Source organism: Drosophila subpulchrella, chromosome X, assembly GCF_014743375.2.
Source record: "Drosophila subpulchrella strain 33 F10 #4 breed RU33 chromosome X, RU_Dsub_v1.1 Primary Assembly, whole genome shotgun sequence".
NCBI classification, from domain to species: domain Eukaryota; kingdom Metazoa; phylum Arthropoda; class Insecta; order Diptera; family Drosophilidae; genus Drosophila; species Drosophila subpulchrella.
In genome coordinates this window covers 16550699-16573042 of record NC_050613.1, presented here as the reverse complement: position 1 = coordinate 16573042, position 22344 = coordinate 16550699, and the positions used below count along the sequence as shown (strand labels likewise).

At 35.2% G+C, this 22344-nt stretch overlaps 3 protein-coding genes across 9 annotated transcripts; 1 reads left to right on the top strand and 2 right to left on the bottom strand.

Annotated features, from left to right (window-relative positions):
* Positions 1-42: 42 nt before the first annotated feature.
* Positions 43-16070, bottom strand: LOC119558062 (dynamin). Of its 7 annotated transcripts, none has more exons than XM_037871214.1 (17): positions 15964-16070; positions 15119-15405; positions 13205-13278; positions 12381-13137; positions 12197-12313; positions 11907-12135; positions 11693-11850; positions 11520-11626; positions 9754-9947; positions 7910-8029; positions 7442-7453; positions 6590-6595; positions 4772-4975; positions 4619-4712; positions 4084-4223; positions 3877-4019; positions 43-515 (listed from the first exon to the last, which is right to left on the bottom strand). In XM_037871214.1, the coding sequence occupies exons 2-17, from the start codon at positions 15262-15264 to the stop codon at positions 365-367; spliced, it is 2652 nt and encodes an 883-aa protein (XP_037727142.1). In that variant the 5' UTR covers positions 15265-15405; positions 15964-16070; the 3' UTR covers positions 43-364. The 7 variants fall into 7 exon arrangements, with proteins under 7 accessions (XP_037727142.1, XP_037727141.1, XP_037727144.1 ...); XM_037871213.1 differs by having other exon boundaries at positions 15119-15493; positions 15964-16042; XM_037871216.1 differs by lacking the exon at positions 15964-16070 and adding an exon at positions 15901-15916.
* An 873-nt stretch (positions 16071-16943) lies between these two features.
* LOC119556579 (putative ribosome-binding factor A, mitochondrial) lies at positions 16944-17972 on the bottom strand. The gene has a single exon (XM_037868878.1). It carries the CDS (start codon positions 17910-17912, stop codon positions 17052-17054), a length of 861 nt encoding a protein of 286 aa, XP_037724806.1. The 5' UTR covers positions 17913-17972; the 3' UTR covers positions 16944-17051.
* Positions 17973-18932: 960 nt separating this feature from the next.
* LOC119557545 (membrane-associated progesterone receptor component 1) lies at positions 18933-21236 on the top strand. Its single transcript, XM_037870318.1, has 4 exons — positions 18933-19127; positions 19305-19744; positions 20703-20855; positions 20925-21236. The coding sequence occupies exons 2-4, from the start codon at positions 19378-19380 to the stop codon at positions 21161-21163; spliced, it is 759 nt and encodes a 252-aa protein (XP_037726246.1). The 5' UTR covers positions 18933-19127; positions 19305-19377; the 3' UTR covers positions 21164-21236.
* The last annotated feature ends 1108 nt before the right edge of the window (positions 21237-22344 follow it).

Here is a 22344-nt window from a genome sequence, read left to right as displayed (position 1 = left end):
TACCCTCTGTAAACAAGACTATAAACCTAAAATCGTTTTACATACATACATATATATATATATATTCATAAATACTCGTTTTGGAAAATAAATTTGTTTATTTCACGTTAAAATATACTTTAAAAAGTAAATGGTTGATGATGATACTACTAATTCGAGAGCATTAATTTGTATGTGGAAATATCCAGCGATGTTGTGACACACCGATGGATTTTTCCATAGATTTAAAACCAAACAGACATCTTGAAAGCTTCGAGTTATACTTCTTTGACTTTTGATGGTGATATGATGACGCGTACGTGTTTTTGCTATTCCTCAGTAAATAATTTGCATACTTTGCATATTGTGCTTAATTTTGCTCGCATTACTTGAATCGGGAACTAAAGGCATTGGATAACTCATTGATAGCTGACTGGCCGACGGCCTGGTTGACCTGTCCACGCATACTCTCCGGAATATAGCGATTGGCGCCCGACTGCTGAACAATGGCACCGCCGACAGCTCCAGAGACACGGCTTGAAATGATAAGTGGATTATTGAGTTTGGTATTAAAGCACTTCAGGGGTTTATAAAGCGTGTACTGATAGATTTGCGCAATTATCCCAACCAACCAAAAACTTGTCGAATCGAACTAATATGTTATATAGTTATGTGCCACTGACCGTAAGGATTATAATTTTATTTATTTAAAAAGATAAAAATATTTAATTTTACTTTATCAAGTGTTCCATTTTAAAGTATATTTAAGTTATGGTGATTATGCGATTTTCGGTTTTTGGTATATACTCATAAAAAATTTAATAGTATATTCGGTATTTTAGATTTTCGAAGTTTCATTCAAAGTGTAGTAATCTATCCGCAATCCAAACAATTTAAGAAACGAACTTTTATGCATATGTTTATGTAAAGATTATAATTTTGTTGAATAATAATAAAATTATATGAGATTTGCATTTAAAAAACTTTAAAACATTTTGTTCTAGTTTTTAAAGTGTTTAGTTTAGATGTATGTTTAAGTTTTGATGATTTTTAGATTTTAATAAGGTATAGATTTATAAAGCTGAGTTCTTAAGAACTCTCAAGACCTTTAATAGACCTGAAATAAACCATCAAGAGTATTCCCTTTAGCTTTTCCCAACACGACTTCGCTATGTATGTATGTTATATCGGTGGGTATTATTATTAAGTCTAAACGCCAAACATAAAGTAAATCATGTTTCCCGCCAGTAAGCAATACACACTTATTTAATACGAACAATTTATGTATTTATTTATGCACTTTATTTGTGTATACGCAAAGTGGTCATATGTAATATAAGTTGCTGCATATTTCCATCGTCACAATCCATTTGAGTAAGTCACAAGAGTATTTTCATGACTTATATTTGTAATCAACATTAAAAATAATACATTTTACATATAAATATTGGAAACACGTATGTATATTAGTTTATAGTTGCGGTGGCAAAGAATCGATCTAATTCAGCGATCGGTACATGTATGGAATATGCCGATCGCTGGTCTAATGTCAAAACCAAAGTATACTTGATATTGCCATATTAAATTATGTTAAATAATATAGTTTTATGTTATTGGGAATCGATACAAATCACTCAAATGAATGGCTGTTCAATACACAGCTAATTTTGTAAATATTTTCATTGGAATTACACAAAAAACGTTTTATTAGATAACAATACAAATACAAACTGATTTTAATCATTGAAAAGGAATGGACAATACAAATAAGCGTTAATTTAATCGATTAACTTAATCGTTTCTTGGAAACGGGACACCTAGTAATTCCACAATCGATACATTTTATCGTTAGGGGAATACAATGTTTTTCTTACAGAAATTACATAAAAAAGAGTAACAGAATCTCGATGGCAAACAAATAGTTAATGTGTGTCAACCAACTCATTTTTAATTTACAAAAAAATGGAAGAATGCTTATTGGAGATCAGAGAAACGAAAGCACTCAATATGTTTTAATTCCAATATTTGCAGTTACTTTTTCGATTAAATGGAAGGGGTATTTATCTATTTTATTAGTTTTTGAGTTTTGTTTTTAAGTTCAAGGAAATACTTTGTGACTGACTTGAAATGTTTTTAACGTTGCTTTACCTAACATTTTCTAATTTAATTGGGTTTTTTTTATAGTTTAACATCAACAACAACACAATGCAGTTAACGAAAGCTATTTATTAATAGTTAGCTATATAATTAAGATCATTGGTTAATATCGTCACTAAGCATCTGCCCATACAAATAGTTTACAAACTTTTGAGCGTATGCCATTGATAAGGGGACATCAAATTATAATAATAATAATTAGACTTGCACGAACAAATGCACATACATTTGTACATATATATATATGTATATTATATCTACACAGGAAAGTAGACATTACGAAAAACATCTTATGGAATTAAAGAAATCATGTGCATCTCGACTATTTGCTTTTCACATATTAAGAATTTATATCAGTTTTAACGCTTTCAGATTATATATATATGACTACAATAATACGCAAGCGATTTAAATGTATCGATTTCCCATCGTTGTTAGCTTTTGGATTTTGCCGGAATAATATCAAATTACAATTGTTGAAAGTATACTATAATTGGGTATTGTGTTGGTTAAATCGTCAGCAAGCTACTTTCTGAAGTTCATCCCCATAGATGTTTCTCGATGCTGACAACAATTTAACGACGTCTGTACAATTGTATATTGTAATATTTTTTATTTATTTGGTGTTGTGTGAGTGAGTTATAAGAATGTTTCGGTTTTAATCGTATCACATAGAAAGAGAAAAAGAGACAGCAAAAACAGTTTTATTAATTTTGTTCAAAATATCTGGGACAGGAACATTGTCATTTAACTTAGGTTTAACACTATTAAGAGGAACTTCAAAGGTTACTCGAGTATTTCATAAAATATTTGTGGGGGTTTCACAGAAATCGCTTTTGCTTTAATTTCCAATTCTCTTCAATTCCATTTCGCGGTGCCACCGATATTCTTTTCAAAGTCTACTAAATAAAGGCTTTCTTTTTCGAAAAGAAAGTTAAGTTCCTGATTTTTAACACTGGTTAGGTAAATAGTTAGTGCATAGTCAGTTAGTAAGCATTAAAATCATAAATTAAATACATAGTATACATTTTTAACCAGGACTATATTGTGATTATAATGTAATACCCATTAAAAAATATACACTAGCGAAGTCGCATTGAAATATGCTTGAGTGAATACTCACGGATTTCAAAAGTCATTGTACATCGTTAAAAAATGTACTTTAGAGGGCACTTCTAATTATTATTAAAAACACTTGTAAAATGAGATCATTTCTATGCAGCAAACACATGAGATAAAAAGGTCTCTGCCGATTGCGAATAAAATAATACAAATAAACTACACAGAGGTGCCACATAAATCGCTTTCGATTGAATTTATCTTTAAATGTATTACCTAGAATAGAAATATGATTATTTTGAAAGCTTAGTTACATATTACATGATTTAAAGGGAGTTAAATATAAAAGAAAAAGCTTAGAAATTAAAAAATTATTGCAACATAAAATCAAATTTAAGATTTATTGTCTATTCGGATACATTTAAAAATGTTTTTTGCGGTTCTGTGGCAACGCGATTATTTTGGCTTATCGATAACCCATATCGTTAAGGATTTCTGTGACACCCCTAATATATGGATCATTATTTACAAATACCGCTTTTCCACTTGCAGTTTTCTTTTAGATAATTAATTTCAGATGTTTAAATAAAACCAATCATTCGAATTATCAACTTATTGCATAATAATGACCCATATATGGTTATGTGTATTTCCAATAGACAGAAAACGGGGAGTACTCACGATGGTAACATTGGTGGGGGCAGAGCTCCTCCGGGACGACCGCCGGGAAGTGGTGGTGCCCCACCGCCTGGGCGATTGGGAATCGCTGGAGCTGGGCGGCCTGTGGCTGGTGGCAATGGTGGGTTCCGTCCACCTAAGGAGCTCTGGAAAGGAAGCCATATAAATAGGTTATATCCCTACCATGAGTATTATTTCATTCAGCCTTACCTGTGCGGGAGGTCCTGGTTTACCTCGGGCTCCACCCGGGCTTGGAGGGGAAAGACGTGGGTTATCCAAACCACTTGGTAACCAATCATTTTTAACTGGAGGAGGCAAGGGCGAGGACACAGTTGCCATGGATACGTCGCCTTAAATTTAATTGAATGTGGAAAAGCTCTTAATATACATGTTAACGAGAGAGAAAGCTATAGTCGAGTGTCTCGACTATCAGATACCCATTACTCAGCTAACCAACTCAAATTAAATGCACCTTCAAGTGGAGGCAAACATAAATGTGGGCTCCACTGTTTTGGGCGGTTTGTGGGCGTTACTTTGGGCGTGGTACCCAGCTGAAATAAGCTTTCGCTGCGCAAAAATCTCTAGAATCTGCCAGCCTGATCCGAAACTCCGCGCTTATACGGACTAACGGACAGGCGGACATGAATAGTTCGATTTGGATAGTGATCCTGGTCAGGAATATATATACTTTATAAGGTCGAAATGAAAATTAGACTGCAGACTGTAGCAGACTGTTAATATTTACCTATGATCTGCAAAGCATCTTTGCAAGCACGGTACATTCGCAGCATCTCCTCTCGTCGTGTAGCGGACTCAGCCGACTCTTCCATCATCTGGGACTGTAGGAGAAGAGCTAGTTGGTTAACCCTCATCTAAAGACCATTATTAGTTAGCATACCTGATCACCAGACGCATAGAGATGTGCTAAAAGCTCTCCGTTGATAAAGTCCTTGGCATTGTTTATAATCAGCATCATAATTGCCTTGGGCACCATGTCTCGCGTGGTCTTTGTCACGATCTTCATGTAGGAGTCAACCAGATTACGGATGGTCTCGACCTGTCGTTCTAGCTGTGGATCGGTGGAACTCTCCTCGCTGGCCGACTGTTGTTTGCGGAAATTCGTATAAGGTTTGGGGTTTGGGGAATTTGATAGTCCATAAATGATCGTTGATAATTTTATAAAGTGCATAGGTATTTGAAAACAAAAAAAACAACTGAACAAATATTTTGAAAACATAATCACCAACTGAATCGTGCACATAAAAAGGAGAAATAACGCTTTAGTCGAGTTTCCGACTAACATTTAACCCGCTACTCACTTCCCTGGTAAAAATGATGTTCCATAACCAAAAGGATTTGCGAAAAAAAAACATGCATAAAGGTCGTATAGATAGATATAGGTTTGGTATTTAGTGTTTTCCTGGGGCAAAGTAGCCAAGGCGAACAATTTTCATTGACTTTTGGACTACATGAAATTACGTACATATAGACAGGACCTTAAATCGGAAAAAGTTCCACGAGAGACTAAGACCTTTCCAAATGGAATTTAATCTCAATTTTAAATAAAAGTTAAACTTTGATATAAGGGATCGCCTATGATATTCTTGATACTGTAGGTTTTTTTTTAAATAAAAAATTAACACTTCATTTTTTCAGGGGTGGCGTAACCCCTTTAATAGTGATTTCTAAGCTAAGGCTTTATTAAATATGGTACTTTACTATTTTATAAACAAATCCAATAACGGGAGGGATATAAAAAAATACTTATTTAATAAAATTATAATTTGATATCTGTATATCCCATTCACTTTGGAGATGGTACCTATCCATTTCGATACATTTTAATCAGGGACCGTATTTATATTGTTTAAAATCAATTTGACCATAAGGTATTTAGAAGATCTCCTCCAATAAACAAGCTTCAATAAAACTGTCCGCAGTTTGAAGATTATATTTTAAAAATGGGAAACAGAACCTTTTATCATTTATCAGTAAAATAAAATCAAAACCAGAAAAAATTGTTTAATAGCTTTAATGGATATTTAATTTTTTTTTCAGAAAAAAATGTGTGCCTGGGGAATAATAAATTTTATTGAATTTTTATGAGCATGAATTCGATGAATTTGAAATTCCCCCACTCGTTTATGGAATATCCGAACTCTCATCTTTATTATGACCAAAAACATGTTAAGTACCATGCGTATAAATATTTAGAACGTTGAGTAAAATAAATGATACCAATATGTAAATATAATAACAAATAATTTAAGAAGACCAAATTGCATGCAACTGACGACTGTCTCTTTTAAGTAAAATTTTGATAAACATTTAGGGAAGAGGTTTGTATTCCAAAACAATAACCTCTTCGTCTATATACAACACTTATTTACTTCAAATTGAGACGAATCATCTTGAAATTTAATAAAACTAATAAAGAACGCTATAGTCGAGTGACCGACTATGGGATACCCGCTACTCACTGCCCTCTTACGCAATGATTCCAATCCCAAATCGTTAAGTCTTTGAGGTCCAGAAATCCCGACGATCTTACGGACAGACAGACATGGCTAAATCTTATATAGGATTGGTAATAATTCCAGTATACGATTTTTTCTCTACGAGTAACGGCTATAAATATATAATAAGGTAGTGGAAAATTCAACAATTACATAAATAAAGAAAATGAACTCAATAAAAACGATTGAAATCAACATACTTTTTGCTAAAAACCAACCGGAAGAAATTATTAATTTTGTGTATATATTTTATTTGGCGTTTCATAGATTTGTCGTTTTGTTCGGTAGGTGGCGGAAAAATAGAAGAGAACAACATGTTCACAATTGTTAAAAGAAACACGTAACAACACAATAGTCGAGAGTTGCCCGACTATGAAGATAATCTGTAATTTTAGGCTAGTTAAATAAACATGGCGTACTAGGTATATCAGGTAAAAGAACCGAGTCAGCTACCTTCTTTCGATCACAGATTTGGTTAATGAAAAAAATATCACAGTCCGAGAAAATCGATAAATGCTCAAACCAGAGCAATATAATTGATTAATGGTAAATAAAAAAACTTTTTTGAATAGTTAATAATGTTTATAATGTATTAAAAGTCCCACTCGGATGGTGATATTTCAGTTAATCGCACCTCTAACCATTTAAGGGGTTACACCACCTTGACATTACCAGGTGTACTCTCTTTTAATATAAACACTTAAAAAAAAGTTTTTGTTCACTATTAATACAAATTATTACTTTTTTTGAATGTGATGACATTTAAAGCCGTAGTTTTAAGCATACCTCAACCAATAATGATATATTAGTAATATTAGTTTACAAGGAATTTTGAAAATAATTTTTCAAAAAACGGCTAAAATACCTCACTATGTCTCTTGAAAATAAAAAAAAAACAAATAAATCGAACAAAACAAGTCTTAATTAATCAAAACATGTTAAAATAATGTTAGTAATGTTATTAGTAATAAAATTCGCATAGGTTGATACGAATTCTCGTACGTGGATATATTAAATAAAATATAGTCCGTAAAGTTCAAAGATTAACAAACCTCTTGTCCTTCCTGGATGACGAATATACATTAAGCATCAATATTGCGAGTTATTTTGTAGATTCGGTCAGTGAAACAGCGAAAACAAAGATATATATATATGTAAATTATTCTGCCATGAATGTTTAATTATTTTTAGTTTATTATCTATGTAATAGTTTGAATTTTGTTCACTTTATTTGGAATAATACTTAAATGATAAACAAAAAAAAAAAAACAAATTACGCAAATGGGAGAAAAAATTCCTATGACAACTATAGGAGTAAAAAGAACACAAGTATCATATCATATATACACTTTATAGGGTTGAGAATTTTAACCTAAGTTAAAATACGAAGTGTATGGGTTATTATTGAAGGGATTGCACACTTTGTAGGCAGTTAATATAACCAATTGGTGTAGATATTAGTGTACAGACCAGTATCTAGAAGACGTACTTATGTGGATAATGGGTTTCTGTATACGCACCTCATCGCCATTCTCCTGAGTCTCCTGCTTCTCGGGATAGACACCAGCTCGCAGGAAGGAGGCCTTCCACGACTCCACATCCTCCACGGTTTCGCACGACAGCTCAAGTTGTTTGTAATCCTAAAATACCGTGTGTTTGGAAAACAAAACATTTGTGATGAGACATATTGTGAAGCACATGGTACATTCATTAGACAATCAGATCAAGAAGATGGTTATATTTCTTAAGAATTAATTTTGCTTGCTTTGGTTTTCAAGTTATATTATATAATGAACTCATATTAAGACGTGCTCGGCGTAACTCGATACTCATTCTTTGCTTTTTTTAAATAAAAAAAGGACTAATTTGTTCTTATTCTTTAAAAAATCTAGGGTTCGGCACTGAAGATCCTTAGAAGGCGGAAAAGTATGAGTTATATTATAGAGTTATAGTTCCCGAGAACTTGGTATTTCAACAGACGGACTTTGAGAACAACGCAGACAATGGACTTCTCTCTTTCAGGATGTCTCTCCATCGAATGCTCGGTTATTCGCCGATCACGCCATATATGTATACCCATTGAAGCTTTCGCATTTCGAAAGTCATTGTCGATCTGTGTAGCCTAATAGCCCCATCTGCGCATCTGTTGTGGAACCGTTGATCGACTGTTAAAATGATAACTATAACAAACATGAAGAATTTAAGAGAAATTAATATTGTGTGTGGTGTCGTCTTTGTTGGGAAGTGAATAATACTGTTTTTGTTTTATAATGTTATTCAAGACCGATCACACCTTCGATTAACATCCCTAGACATTATATTGTGTGCCTCTGAGTCCAGGATATCACGGTCCGTGAAATATGTCTTTGTGCTGAAAACGCGATTTCAAGTCTCCAAAAAATGTTTTGAAAATATGCAGTCCGTTTAGGGATTACTTTTTAAATATTAAACTGCTTGTCATATGTCTTAATATGCTATTTATAGCTAATATCTGCTTAAAAGTATAAAATAACTACTGCTTAAACATAAATATTAGATCTGTGTATACCGAGTATTTAAAGGCATTGTAGGAAATTCTGGCACATGAGGGATACTAGATGAAAGCTCAACTTGCTTACAATGGGTTAAATGAAAACGCCCTTTTAGTAGTTCCGAAAAGGAAAGGAAAAGAAAGAGTTGATTCTGATAAATCTTTTAGTCTCCTCAACTTAAGCGAAAAGTTAAAAAATACCTCTCGGTATCTTAGATTTCCTGGACCAAAAATCGTTTTAGACCATAAAGATTCTCAAGATTCGACAAGCTTTACGGTATCATCAACGATTCTGGAATATCATTTCTAACGTTTTGTGCACTTTCGAAACAAAGTTTCTAGACATTTTCATTTTCTGACTACTGCGCTGAGGTGCATAAGCTTTAAATACAATTACGAGATTAGATAATGATGTATGACTAATTTTTGCGCGATTCACTGCGAATCAGTTATTGTCGTGAACTTCTTAAGCTTAATAGCATCACAAAATAAAAAAGCAAAAGGAGTTTACGACGCAGCAAGCTCCTTTTCCTTTAGTTCGACTTAAATGTTGATAAAAACATAGTAATTTTTATATTATACAAAAAAATAATTAATTGATCTCTTGCCCGACTATATTCAACCAAAGGATTCAAATTGGGGTAGATTATGAAATTTGAAATATTTTGCAAAAAATATCTTCAAAAATTCCTTCTTTTTTTTTTTTTGTCGTTTGTTTAGTTATTTTGATTTAAAGTTTTTCTCTGGTTTTGTTTGTTCTTTTTTTTTTTTGCTTTTGCTTTTTCTGAAATCATTTAAAATTCATTTTTTTGTATGTTAACAAAAATTACTAACCTTATAAACATTACGTCCATCGGGACTAAATAAAGCAAATGTAACACGTCTAGACATTGACATAAATCCCTGTTCAATATCACGCAATTTTAAACCATCCAACGGCAGCATAAACTTCTTTTCCTTCTCATCCTCGTCCTTATACCAGGAGATACTCTCGGAGGTCAACACAAACCAATAGGGACGCGATCCACCTGCAAGACACAGTTGAAACTCAATGAATGCCCATGGAATTAACGTGCGTGGTAAAAATTGTAGGCCAGTCCTGTGCTAAATATTACAGCGTTAACCGCGGGGGTAACCTCTTGAAGAGGTTACAACTCAATTTGGATTAGTAAAGCTTGTTTTCTTTTGCCCAACGCTTATATCTACTATCATATTCAATTTTAATATGTATACAAAACTTTTGTATATTTGATTTATTACTTTTTCCCCAGTTTCTTTGTCAAATTGGGATCGGGGATTTGGGTTTCAAGTCGAACATCCATCTGGTGAACAACTGTCGCTACCCTAACCGAGGTTCTGAGAAGAATAGAAAACATTCAAGGTCTGTGGGTGACTAGATGATAAACATGTTTGCACTGAGGTGAATGCACACAAAAATGCAAACGGATAGTTACGTTATTATTAATAGTAAAACTACCATAAAATGATATCTTTTGTGTAATTTGTTGTTTACGTAACTGTAAGAAAAGGTTAACAACTATTATTGTTGATTTGATTACTATTTGCTGGTAAAACAACCAGAAAGTGGTAAGTTGTGCAATTTTGTTGCTTACGTAACTGCAAAATAAGGTTAATAACTATTAAAAATAGTGACGTGTATTTTTTTGTCGCTTTTTTTTATTAATTAATAGTAAAACTGCCATAAATGGTAAATTGTGTACTTAGTACTTTGTTTACTATTTACTAGTAAAACAAACAGAAAATGGTAAGTTGTGCATTTTTGTTGTTACAATAAGGTTAACAACTATTAAAAATAGTTAGTTTGGTTAGTATTTAATAGTAAAACTACTATGAAATGGTAAATTGTGTGTTTTTGGTTGGTAAAATTGACCAACCGATGGTCTATTTTGGTGGTATAATTTAACTATTATATTGGCCAATTTTAACTAAAATTTTTTAGTGTGTGGAGTGCCAAAACCGATGGAGGATGGATGCCCAAGGGGCTAGATGTATTAGCCGCAATAATGCTTTCTATGATGGTGAACTATCCAATAAATTAAGGCTTATAGCATATGTCAGGTCAATGTATGGAAATCGCAAAAAAGTTTAAGCACTTAATCACAAAAGTAATGCAACACAAAATAATACCTGCAGGAGGGCGGTTTCTTAGTGGATTAAAAAGCAGTCCAGGTCGTCCCAATTTTGGTTCTTTTGATAAAAAGATGTTTTTAACATAAAATAGGAAGAGTATAAAAAAAAATATCAAGGTTCTGTCACCAAAACCGTTTTGTCATTTCATAACCATCCTTCACCATTTACAAGGCCCAGTACTCCAAACCGAAACAAAGCTAATGCTGCAACGCTCAAAAGCGGTTTATAAAGAGGTTCTTCGAATATTCGGAAGCTATCACATAAAAAGTGAAGGATTAACAATGTCCCGCCCCCAACGATGAAAAATAAAATGTTTACAACGCGTTCCTCCATCATTCAGAGGTAATTTCTCGAAGGCAAAGAATAGGGGGATTCGGCGGTACAGGGGTACAAACAGCTCCCTAAAATGTGCTGAAATATGCTGAGACCTTGAGAATTCGTGTACTTACCTTTCATGATACCAAGGTTCTGTATGACCATGTGACCCTTACGAATAACTTGGTTGCCAAGCTGACGAGTACCAGTTTTATTGGCATTTTCAGATTTATTTTGAGCGCTATAAGCAAACGAAACCAAGTTCATAAAACGTTTTAGAAAACAAAGAGAGATTTTCAATACGCACTTGGCGAAACCAATGAAGTCCTCATGGTTGGTATTCATGTAGGCCAGCTCAAAGTCAATGAGCAGAAGAATCTGTTCCTTGCAGCTGTGTTCGCGTTGGCGAACATGTGTTGTGATAATACGTTCGGTCTCCTCACGCAAACGTGGGTATCGACTCATCTAGTTGGAAACATAATTAATACATAATCGTAAGCCACATGAATTGGTTAACTTACTTTAGCTGTGCACATGCGCACAACCACAGAAAGTTCCTGTACGACTAGATCGACACACTTTATAACCGGCTCCTTGAGCAGCGCTATTTGCCTTTTCACAATTGCCTCGAACGCCATGTCCGGAGTGAAGAGACCCACGCGAATACCGTGAATATTCCGAATTGCGAATGAGATCTCTCGCCGCAGTTCCTTTTCATCACAAGCCATCTTAACGATCTCGAATCGCAGACTGTAAAACAAACGAAATGTTAATACAAATGCGGAGGAGGCTTTTGCTGCGAAAAACATACCGTTCGTGGAAAATGCGATTGATCTTGGCGCCACCTGAGAGCTCATTTGTATTGACCAAAGCTGAGCCGCTGCCTTCAATTGTCCGCTCAAAGTCCGATTGCAACTGCTGAATCATTCTATGTAAGCACACATATGTTTTATAAGTTATCGGATATATATAGATAAACATCTTCTTGGCCTTACTGGAGCATAGCTTTTGTCTTGATGCTGGCATCGCCGGGCTGAAAGTGCTTAAACTCCTCAACCTCCTTCTCCAGGGTGAGCATCTGCTTTTGCAACTTGTCTCGCAAGCCAGGTAACGTGTCCCTTATATGGTTGGTGAGTTGTTGGTTGAGTACCCTCTGCAAGTAGGGGGTTCCAAGACGGTCGGCCATGTGACGGTAGGAGGGATGGCTCAAGAAGAACTTGCGCTCGGCCGCCAACGCCTGGTGGATGTCCTTGCGCCCCTCGATATCCTTCTGCGATCGGTTCACCACGCCAATATAGCCACGGCGCAGAGGAAGCAGCTTGTTCTCAAGAATGTCCCGGGCATCGGTGCCCTCGTCCATAAGATCCAGCTTTGTGATAACGCCGATGGTGCGCACTCCCTGCGGATCCACCTCCTTGGCCAGCTTGAGGGCATCCGAGTTGGCCAGATCCGTGTTGGCCGGTGTCACAGCCAGAATTAAACAAGTCTCTTTGCGAATAAATTGGAATATCATCTGCTTAATTTGCTGTTCAATATCCACTGGCTGATCGCCAATTGCCACTTTCGTTAGGCCAGGCAAATCAATCAGAGTTAGATTGAGTACATGGGGCGAGTAGACGCGCAAATTAATTGGAATGTTTGAAATGCCTTTGTTACTACCGGTCACACGATCCGTCTCATCTTCGATTTCTTTTCTGATCTCATCAAAGCTTGAGAACTTTTTGCCTTTAATGTGAAGGAACTCGCCATATTCTGTAACGAATGGAAAGCAGTTTTATTTATGAATGCCCCTTTGGTGATATTAACCCCTTTAACTCACCGGTAACTCCATTGATCAACTGCAATATTAGGGGTCTGCGGGTCACGATACCAGAGCCACGCGGCAAGAAATCTCTGCGAAAAATAAGAAATTTTTGAATTAGTTATCAGATGAGATAAGGAGATACTTAAGGTGTATGCCTATCCCAAAAATCCTATCCTATACATTCATATTGATGCCGATTTCAATTTGATTGTGCGAAATCTCATCTCATAGGTAAACGCCCCTTCCTTAAACATAAGTATTTTACGATTCTCAATGTTTTGCTTTTAATCTCATTGATAGGGTCAACGCCCCTTTTCTTGAATATACGAAATTCGGAATTTGCAGTGTTTAATTGCAGGCCCTCGCCACTATTTGTGCTTTTCGATTAATGCGTCAGCGAAGATGACATTGTAATGAGGTTACATCTCGTTTATAGCGCATCCACCAAGTTCAATAAAGTTCCCTTGAAAGAAGGGGAGTTTGATTTTTCTAACCCTATGAAACTGCCCTATTTTATTTAAATATATTATTTAACAAAAAGAGATTTAAGCAAGTAAGATCTAAAACCTTGATACTTTGTTACACATTTTTTTAATGAATGATTACATTTAATAAGCTCCTATATATTTTTTAGAATATGTTATTTATATATATGAGATTATGTTAGTACTATCTAAAGGCAGGATAATTTGATAACAACATTTTTTAATTGGATTATTAAATTAAAAATTGTTCTTGACTAGGGAGATTGTAAATAAAAATACATATATATTAAAACGTTGTAGCCCAATTGTCGTTATCATTAATCTCTTGTATCTTTTGATTGCTTTATATGTAATATGGTAAACCTCCCCAATATAAAGATTTACATAAATATATGGAAACAAAGATTTTCATAAAAAACAATTCGTCTAATTAATTGTTTCACAAACAAAAGCCCATCCAAAGTATTTTGCCAGTCAAAGTAAAATTCTGCCCCCAACATTTTCCTCCATTTTCCTACATACATATATGTATGTATGTAGGTACATGTAAACACGGCGCATGCGAAATCTATCTGGGCTATTTTGAAAATGGTTAGCTTATGTAAGCACAAACTCTAAATGGTATAATGCAGTTTTTAAATACATTGATGTGTTTATTGATTACTCTATTTTCAGCACAGATACTCTTTCAGTATAGCTTAAATAAATAAATCAAATATCCATCATGTCGTATACAATAAACGGTTAACTGATATTAAATAACCATTTAGAAATTATGTTTCTTTACAAATCGTTAAAAAAAACTTTAATGGCCTGGTACAAACATTTTCCTTATATCATTTTCATTAGGTTTGTATTAAGAGTGGGCGATAGCAAGGAAAAATGAGCCACAGCGCAGGCTTATAGATACACAAAATAAACGTTATTGATACATATATTCTAGATTTTTGGTTAACAATTGAGCTATATCTTTTCCCTGTCCCTGTCCATCGGAATTTGAAACTACATTTTAGATACAAATTTTGATAGCCAACCAAAAAGATAAACTTTCTTATCACGATAATTAAGTTACGGCCAGCGCTGATAATGTTTGGCCATTATTTACAAGTACACTTGCTTCGAAGACAACAATTATAGATTGTTAATAAACAATAAAGAAGAAGAAAAAAGTGGGGGGTAGAGTGTTATCATATGATGATTCATACGTAATTGAAGCCTTATAAATTGGGTAAAGCACAAGGACTGCTCTGAATCATTATGATAATGTCCATTGGGCAAAGCTATCATACAATACAGAGAATTCCGCAAGACTGGAAAAATCGATTTGCTGTGGGCAAGAAGCTCCACAAAAAGCACAGCCAAAGCCAAGCCAGGCTATTATCAATCAAAATATAGGCTAGTAATTTGGGGTACTGATAGCACAAATAGGGGTTGCGATACTTACTTGCCAACGAAGTTCTCCAAAACAGAACTCTTGCCAGCTGATTGGCCGCCGACCACTGCGATTTGCGGCAGATCCAATTGCATATGGACGCCCAGCGATGTGAACGCATCTTGCAGCTTGTTTACAATCGTTATGAGGTTATCCATTGCGGCAAGTGCTGCTCTTTCACAATCAGATTAGAGATTGGGGGTGTTCAGAACGGATCGAACTGCGATCGTGACTCCGTCCGGGTGCTTCGTGTTTTATTCTCTGCGTTTTCTTCTGCACTGCGCCCTCCTCTGCAATTACTGTATTGTGTTGTTGTACATTAATTACATATCATATATATATGTGTACTTTTCCAGGTCCTTTCTTTTTGCACTCTCTGCCACTTTCCTTTTCATATAGCATAGTATATAGAAGTAGGATTAAAAAAAAAAAAAAGAAATAACAAATATGCGTAAGCAAATTGAAGACCGAAAACGTTATTGGAGAGCGCTCGTGTGTTCGTTCAAGAGTTACTCATTCTCGCACACGGTGCGAGTTAACCCGATATAATAATACCACACCACAATAACCTTTTACTTCATTTCATGCTTCTGATTATAATGGAACTCTGAGAATTCGCGACATCTAAAGTTTGTTGCGTTACAAGCGAAAATGTTTATCGACATTTACACAAAAAGAATTTGTATATATAGAAATTATCATCGACTTTTCCAATCGTCGTTGTCGTTCAATTCTCAGGCGTAGTAACAGTGTAGTGTTTGTGTCTTAATGTCATGCCCATCGGCCAAACGCACAGCTAATATAACAATTTTGGGTCTTGTCTTTAAACAAATATTCTTCTTATTGTGCAAACTGACGACTATCACCACACTCCACCACTCCAAAGCGTTTCAATGAAATTTTTCGACTAAAACTAGAGATGCAAAAACGCATTCATAATCTGTACCCGATAAGCTGGTCTGATTTTTTTTTTGGTATAATTGATAGGGCTGTGTGAATCACCCGCAGTATCGATATTCGAGTTTCGATAGTAATCGATGGCTCTCGGGGTCTTGTAGCGTGTTCAGGTGGAGTATAGTTCTGCAACAGCGACAAAACTCTGCAACTGCGGCAGAAAGCGGAAAAAAGTTACTAATCCTCGCTGCATTGAAAAGTAAATCCGTATTTACAGCGGAATTATGTAATTCGTATTTCTATTGAATTTTTTTACGAGCATTAAATTGGAAATCACTCAGTACTATTTTCAAAAGGGTGAGATATTAAAAAATGTTTTGTACCATGTAGTTCCTGTAATTTCAGCATACAAAATTAAAAAAAAATATTTTTATAAAATTGTTTTTTTTTTAATTTTGTAGGCATTTTGAGTAATTGAATCTTAGCTTTTTACACAGACTACCATTGTTCTATTGTTGCTGCGTTTGCAGCAGCGGCATCCTGTTCGAACAGGTTGCAACAACCACATCACTATGTGCGGCTTTCCCTATCGATAACTATGCAAGCGCAAGGTCGCGGACAAGAGCTTTTTAAAAACAGCTGACTAGTTGGGCAGAAGATTATGGATTTTCTATACTCATTGCTATCGAGCTCTATTGTTAACCTGAAATGGGGTTACTATTCCTTACTATTACTATTTCCTCTTGCGCATGTCAGCTTATTTTACGTATTTTAGCCACTGCGCAGGCACCGTATCCATAGGGGTGGCAAAACGTTGCAATTAGGGCGAGTGGGTTCGATATTTTAGGGTATAATCGATTATAATAACCTTTGGCATTTGATTTAAAGTCGTTAAAGCTTTTTTTTCGAAATAGTCGTTAACCTAAATTGAGTTGGGACAAAATTAAAATTTGTACTAATCGATTTTTGTATTTCAACAAATTGTAATTTTAATTAAAATTTATCTACAATAAAACAGAGTGCAACAAAAACGGTCAAAAGGCCCTATCAATCATGAGGTCTTGGAAACATTTTGCTTATGATGAACCCAGGCATCTTTGGACTTGCGCATCTTGCCGAGAATCTTATCCATAACTGAGCTTTGGTTAAAACTGAGGAAATCTTGTCTCATCTCCGGCCATTCAGTGTCTGAAGCAGCCTGACAACTCTGTACATCGATTTCCTCCGGTTCTGTATGGCTATTTGGACTAGAACTGGAGTGTTTATTCTGGATGTCCAGTTTGGATAGTACTTCCTGGACCTGATATAGACCACTGCTCGTTTTGTCGCGAACAAACTTTATCCGGGGTACTTCGCCCATCAGGTGGAGCTGCGATAGCTCGTGCTGCAGTTTGCCGCTCAAGCGATTCAGTTTATCCTCGAGCACATCGTTGGCTGATCCATCCTTGCCCATCCAGTAGACATTGATTCGGGAAAAGTCGCTGGTGATCTTCACATAGGAAATTTGCACTCCTTGTCCCACGATAGAGTCGGCCACTGCGCCGGTGGCCAAAATATCGGTTATGTTCGTCATGAAGACCTTGTTCAGGACGGACATGCGCCGAATGTTGTCCCGAGCCGAGTGCGAATGGGGTGTTCCGAACTTCAAGGCGTGCAGCGATGAACCCGACTTTTGGTTTCCACTGCCGCCATGTGAGCTGACCTCAGGTGCTGGGTACCACCGGCTATTACTGCCCTTAAGCCGGTTTCCAAACAACGAGCTGAATATTTTGCCCTGCCGCATTACGTTGTCTTTCTTCGTGTTTTTTGTGCTTTTATTCCGTGAAAGCGTTCGTTGGTATACATTGTTAATTGCCAAGTTTCCAGTTTGCAGCCTCAGTAAACGAATGGCTAACATTTGGTATAGTTGCATTAATTATTATTTACTAGATAATATAAATGAAAACAAAGTATGAGTGTGACCAGGCCCTTGGCTTTTAAGTATTCCATAGAGATGGAAAAAATATCGAGACGCATCCATCATTTATTTCTGAAATAGCCTCCTTCCACTGATACACCAGCATTTCAAAAATTCTCGTTCGGTTCATTTTCGAAATTAATAATTAGACTTGACAGAAATATTATAGTTAACATCTGATTTTTTTATAAAGGTTTAAAATACAGAAAATTCCATGTCTCTGCAATTTGAATAAAAATATACTTACGTATATTAATCGAGTTTCATTCAAAGAAATTACTGCCCCACCCCCGATTGTCTGTACACAGTTTAGCCTTCACTACGATAAGTAAATTAAAAGATTTTAAAAGATTGTTACTTTTCACAAATCTTAATTGCAAAATTTTGCAAAATATTCGAAAACAATACAATTTTACTGACTTTTCCGCATTTTTTGCTTTAAATTAATAATACTTAGAGAATTCTCAATTTACAATATTTGTATAGTTAAATGGTAATGTAAGCCATACAAAAATTAAAACTTAGAATTTCTTAATTGTTAACAACTTTTGATGATTGGTCTTCCCACAGAGATCTACCCACCATCCTCCACCCGTTTATCGGATGGTCAATTAGAATTTGCCTCTCCGAAAATATTCCGTTAGACCTCTATCCAATCTGAAGGGCCTTTTTATGAAAAGCTGCTACAAATTTTGGAACGTAATATATTAAGGTTTGTTGAAAAGTCTCAGAACATGTTGTGCCATACGTAAGTAACAACTAATATTATTTTTATTCTTCGTTCAAATAATGAGAACAGGAAAAATATTTACATCAGCTGTTAACGTATGGCGGATAGTGGATGTGCTCTGTGAAATCGCAGTTTCATACCCAACTGTTCCCAACGGATGGATATTTTCAGTGGGAATCGTACATAGTACCAACACTTCAGTGCCTGACAACATGGTGCTATCGCTCCTTTCGATTACTTTTCAGTAATAAAAGACCTTTAACCTACTAAAATCATTGTCACAATTTTCATAGGTAGCTCGCAAATTTGTAAATACAGTAAGATCCAAAAGGTCAGTATTTCTGAGCAATAGTAATATTCATTTGTGAAATCATACTCGTGTAGAGAGGTGTAAATACATGAATATGAAAATAAACTTGTTGAAAAGACACGGATAAAGGGTAAGCGAATAAACTTTGGAATTTACATTGCAATTGCATATGTACATATATTTCGACCCATTACTGATGCGCTTACACATATATCTACCTTCTTTTTCGGATACCAACCGGAATGTGTATATTTAAATGATCATCTGTTCGTGACGAATTGCATACTCCCCAAATGACGATACACAGGTTGATGTACAATATTGTAAGAATCAGCGCATAAAAACATCACAGGGACAAAATACAATTCCCCCAAAACAATATGGACTCCAAAATTGGTGCTGATCAGGCACAAAATTCTGTCTATGACAAGGAAATCGGAAATAATCTGAGTAACGATGAATCTTCATTTCTGGGCAATATACTGCGCGAAATCCTGTACAGTCCAATGAACTTGGCCCTGTTGGCCATAATATGCTTCTTGGTCTATAAAATTGTTCGTGATCGCACCGAAGTTCCCTCTGTGGGTGTAGCAAAGCCATCTGAGCCGGAGTTACCTAAAATTCGCCGTGACTTCACCGTTAAGGAACTGCGCCAGTACGACGGAAATCAGCCGGATGGTCGCGTTTTGGTTGCCGTTAATGGAAGTGTTTACGACGTTAGCAAGGGAAGACGTTTTTATGGCCCAGGTGAGTGTTGCATTACAATTATAAAAGTATGATTGTACTTGGTCCTAAGTTTGTGGGTGTAGTTTCACAAACTTTAGGTAAATTTCGGCTTTAAGGTTTATTGTATGTTCTTGTAATTTCTTCGTTCTGATATTGGTCGGCTTTATGAAATGTTAGTTTGATCGATTTGAATATCGGGTGTCTTTTATGTCGTCAATTAATAGACTATATCCTATTTATTAGTTCCGAAATTTTTCGCATATCTCGCCAAATTTTCATCATTGTTTTTGTCGCCAAGATTAAGAGCTTATCAACATTAAAAACTCATAAGTGAACTATCTGGACAAGCTCACAAATTAAATAATACCTTAATAATGTAATTCGATGATAAGCATGAATTGCGAAAAAAAATGTTCCAAACTAACCAAGCCCAATATAAAAAAAGCTTTTTTAATCAAATATTGTTCTATAATCATTTGTTTATTTAAACGTTGAATAGGAATAACTTATGGTTAACCTTTAGTGAATTAAATAAAGTATACCAGCTGCATTTGCTAGAAGAGATAGATTGATTAGTAGTTCAAATAGTAATAGTAAAATATTCATTTCCTACACTGTTGTATTACAACAGTGACATGTAAATTGGAGTTAACATTAAGTGAATTAAATAAAATACAACTGAATTTGTTGGAAAACTATTTACGTTCCTTTGTAATGAAAAAACTTATAAACAATAATATTCACTTCCTAAACACTTTAATTAAAGTAGTGGCATTTACAAAATGCATTGGGGTTCTGCTTAAGTTAAGAAACGGAAACTGCTGAGTGCGAGCGAGTTGCAAGACACTTGTGACGTAGATGCGCAGAAAACCCTATTGTTGCGCACTAGATAGCGCTTTCTTTTTACTACGATGTCGCGGTCATAATGACCAGGCATCTAATATTAGCAAAATGTATTAATTTCCCGGCCTTCCTACAGGTGGACCCTACGCTACATTCGCCGGAAGGGATGCCTCTCGCAACTTGGCCACATTCAGTGTGGTTTCGAATGACAAGGATGATTACGACGACTTGAGCGACTTAAGTGCCGTGGAAATGGACTCTGTGCGCGAGTGGGAAATGCAATTTAAGGGTAATTAAATCGTAAATTACTTTAATCAATGCACATTTAGTTAACATATTTTTTGTATACACTATTTAGAAAAATATGAGCTGGTTGGCAAGCTTTTGCGTAAGGGCGAGGAACCGACCAATTATGACGAGGATGAAGACGAGGAAAATGTCAACAATGAGGATGCAGATCAAACAAACAGCTTGCGTAAACAACTACCCAAGTCGAAAACTGAGACTGATGACAAGAATCAAGAAAGTCACATTTTGCAAGGCAACAATGCAACCAAAACCAACGCACAAGATGAACCAATTTCTACCGACTGTTAGCGAATTCAGGTTTTTGTTTGGCTTTTGGATGTGGCTGTAATAGTTTATTTTCGGTTAGAAACACAAAAAAAAACTAAATAGCATTTCCGACTCGTTTGATGCTGCCTCTGCTCCTTTAACTGAAACTGAGAACAAGACCTAATTGGAAAACATTTAAAGAGAACACCCTAATTTGAGCCATACAAAACAAGGCATTGAATTCATCATGAACATTTAAAAAGAATTTAAAAGGTTATACAAAGGTTTTTTTTAATGTTATTCTTAGAGTGCAGCCTTGACAAAAGCTATAGTTGTTACTATCTATTTCACGTTGTGATGTGATCTTGTTCCATATATTATAGTAGTACATTCATACACATGTAACAAACGGAAATCATAAAATTAATTAAGGAGGAGGCCAATTTGTGAGGGTATGGGAGTCATTTTCGTGGCAATATAAATTTAAATGTAACTATATTTGAAATACAAATTAAATACTTAAACCTATCTATGTGTGCTTTGTTTGGCGGTTCGGGAAAACTTAAAAAAGTGAGCAACTTGACGAGGAAATCTCTTCGAGTGGAATTTTTACGTACGTCCGTACAAATTCCAACCGATATCCACCCGAGGGGATTTTTGTGTCACCACCGTTTGTCTTCTTTTTTTTATCCTTAGTCGACAGCAAATAATTTTATTGATTTTCTATTAAATATATTTTAAAAAAAATATAAGTATACAAAAATATTTGTTTACACATTTTGCAAAATATTGTGGGTTGTGGGAGCTATTGAATTGCCTATCGATTACAGAATCAAAAATACTTGAACGGTATTTTAGTATATATTTAAACGTATCGGGGCTGACAAAATGTCTTCAGGTGCAGTTCTGTCAAAATTTGTATTAACGTACATTTGATCTAAAACCTAATGTTACCAACTAAAAAACATGCGGCAAAGTAGTTTCGTTTAAAATCATCGGTTTATCTTAAAATATCTATAAATTATCTAAAAAGACTCTTATTGAAAACAAAAATTGGTGCCCTATTTATTGTTTTTAATATTACATATTTTCTAACTTAGTGTTGCAACACGATATCGTAAACATTTAAGTCACCTGTTTCGCGGGACGGAAACAAAATTCCAAACGTGTTCGACTGCCACATTGCACCGTTCCCACTATTCTTTAAGTAATTGTGATAGGTC

Excerpts from the sequence above, each read along its gene's own strand:
- LOC119558062 (XM_037871214.1), bottom strand. The coding sequence starts at position 15,264 with ATGGATAACCTCATAACGATTGTAAACAAGCTGCAAGATGCGTTCACA. Across the intron at positions 11,851-11,906 it reads TGCGCATGTGCACAGCTAAA|ATGAGTCGATACCCACGTTT; the intron begins GTAAGTTAACCA and ends GTTTCCAACTAG. Across the intron at positions 9,948-11,519 it reads GAACCTTGGTATCATGAAAG|GTGGATCGCGTCCCTATTGG; the intron begins GTAAGTACACGA and ends TGTGTCTTGCAG.
- LOC119557545 (XM_037870318.1), top strand. The coding sequence starts at position 19,378 with ATGGACTCCAAAATTGGTGCTGATCAGGCACAAAATTCTGTCTATGAC. Across the intron at positions 19,745-20,702 it reads AAGACGTTTTTATGGCCCAG|GTGGACCCTACGCTACATTC; the intron begins GTGAGTGTTGCA and ends GCCTTCCTACAG. Across the intron at positions 20,856-20,924 it reads GTGGGAAATGCAATTTAAGG|AAAAATATGAGCTGGTTGGC; the intron begins GTAATTAAATCG and ends TACACTATTTAG.
- LOC119556579 (XM_037868878.1), bottom strand. The coding sequence starts at position 17,912 with ATGCAACTATACCAAATGTTAGCCATTCGTTTACTGAGGCTGCAAACT.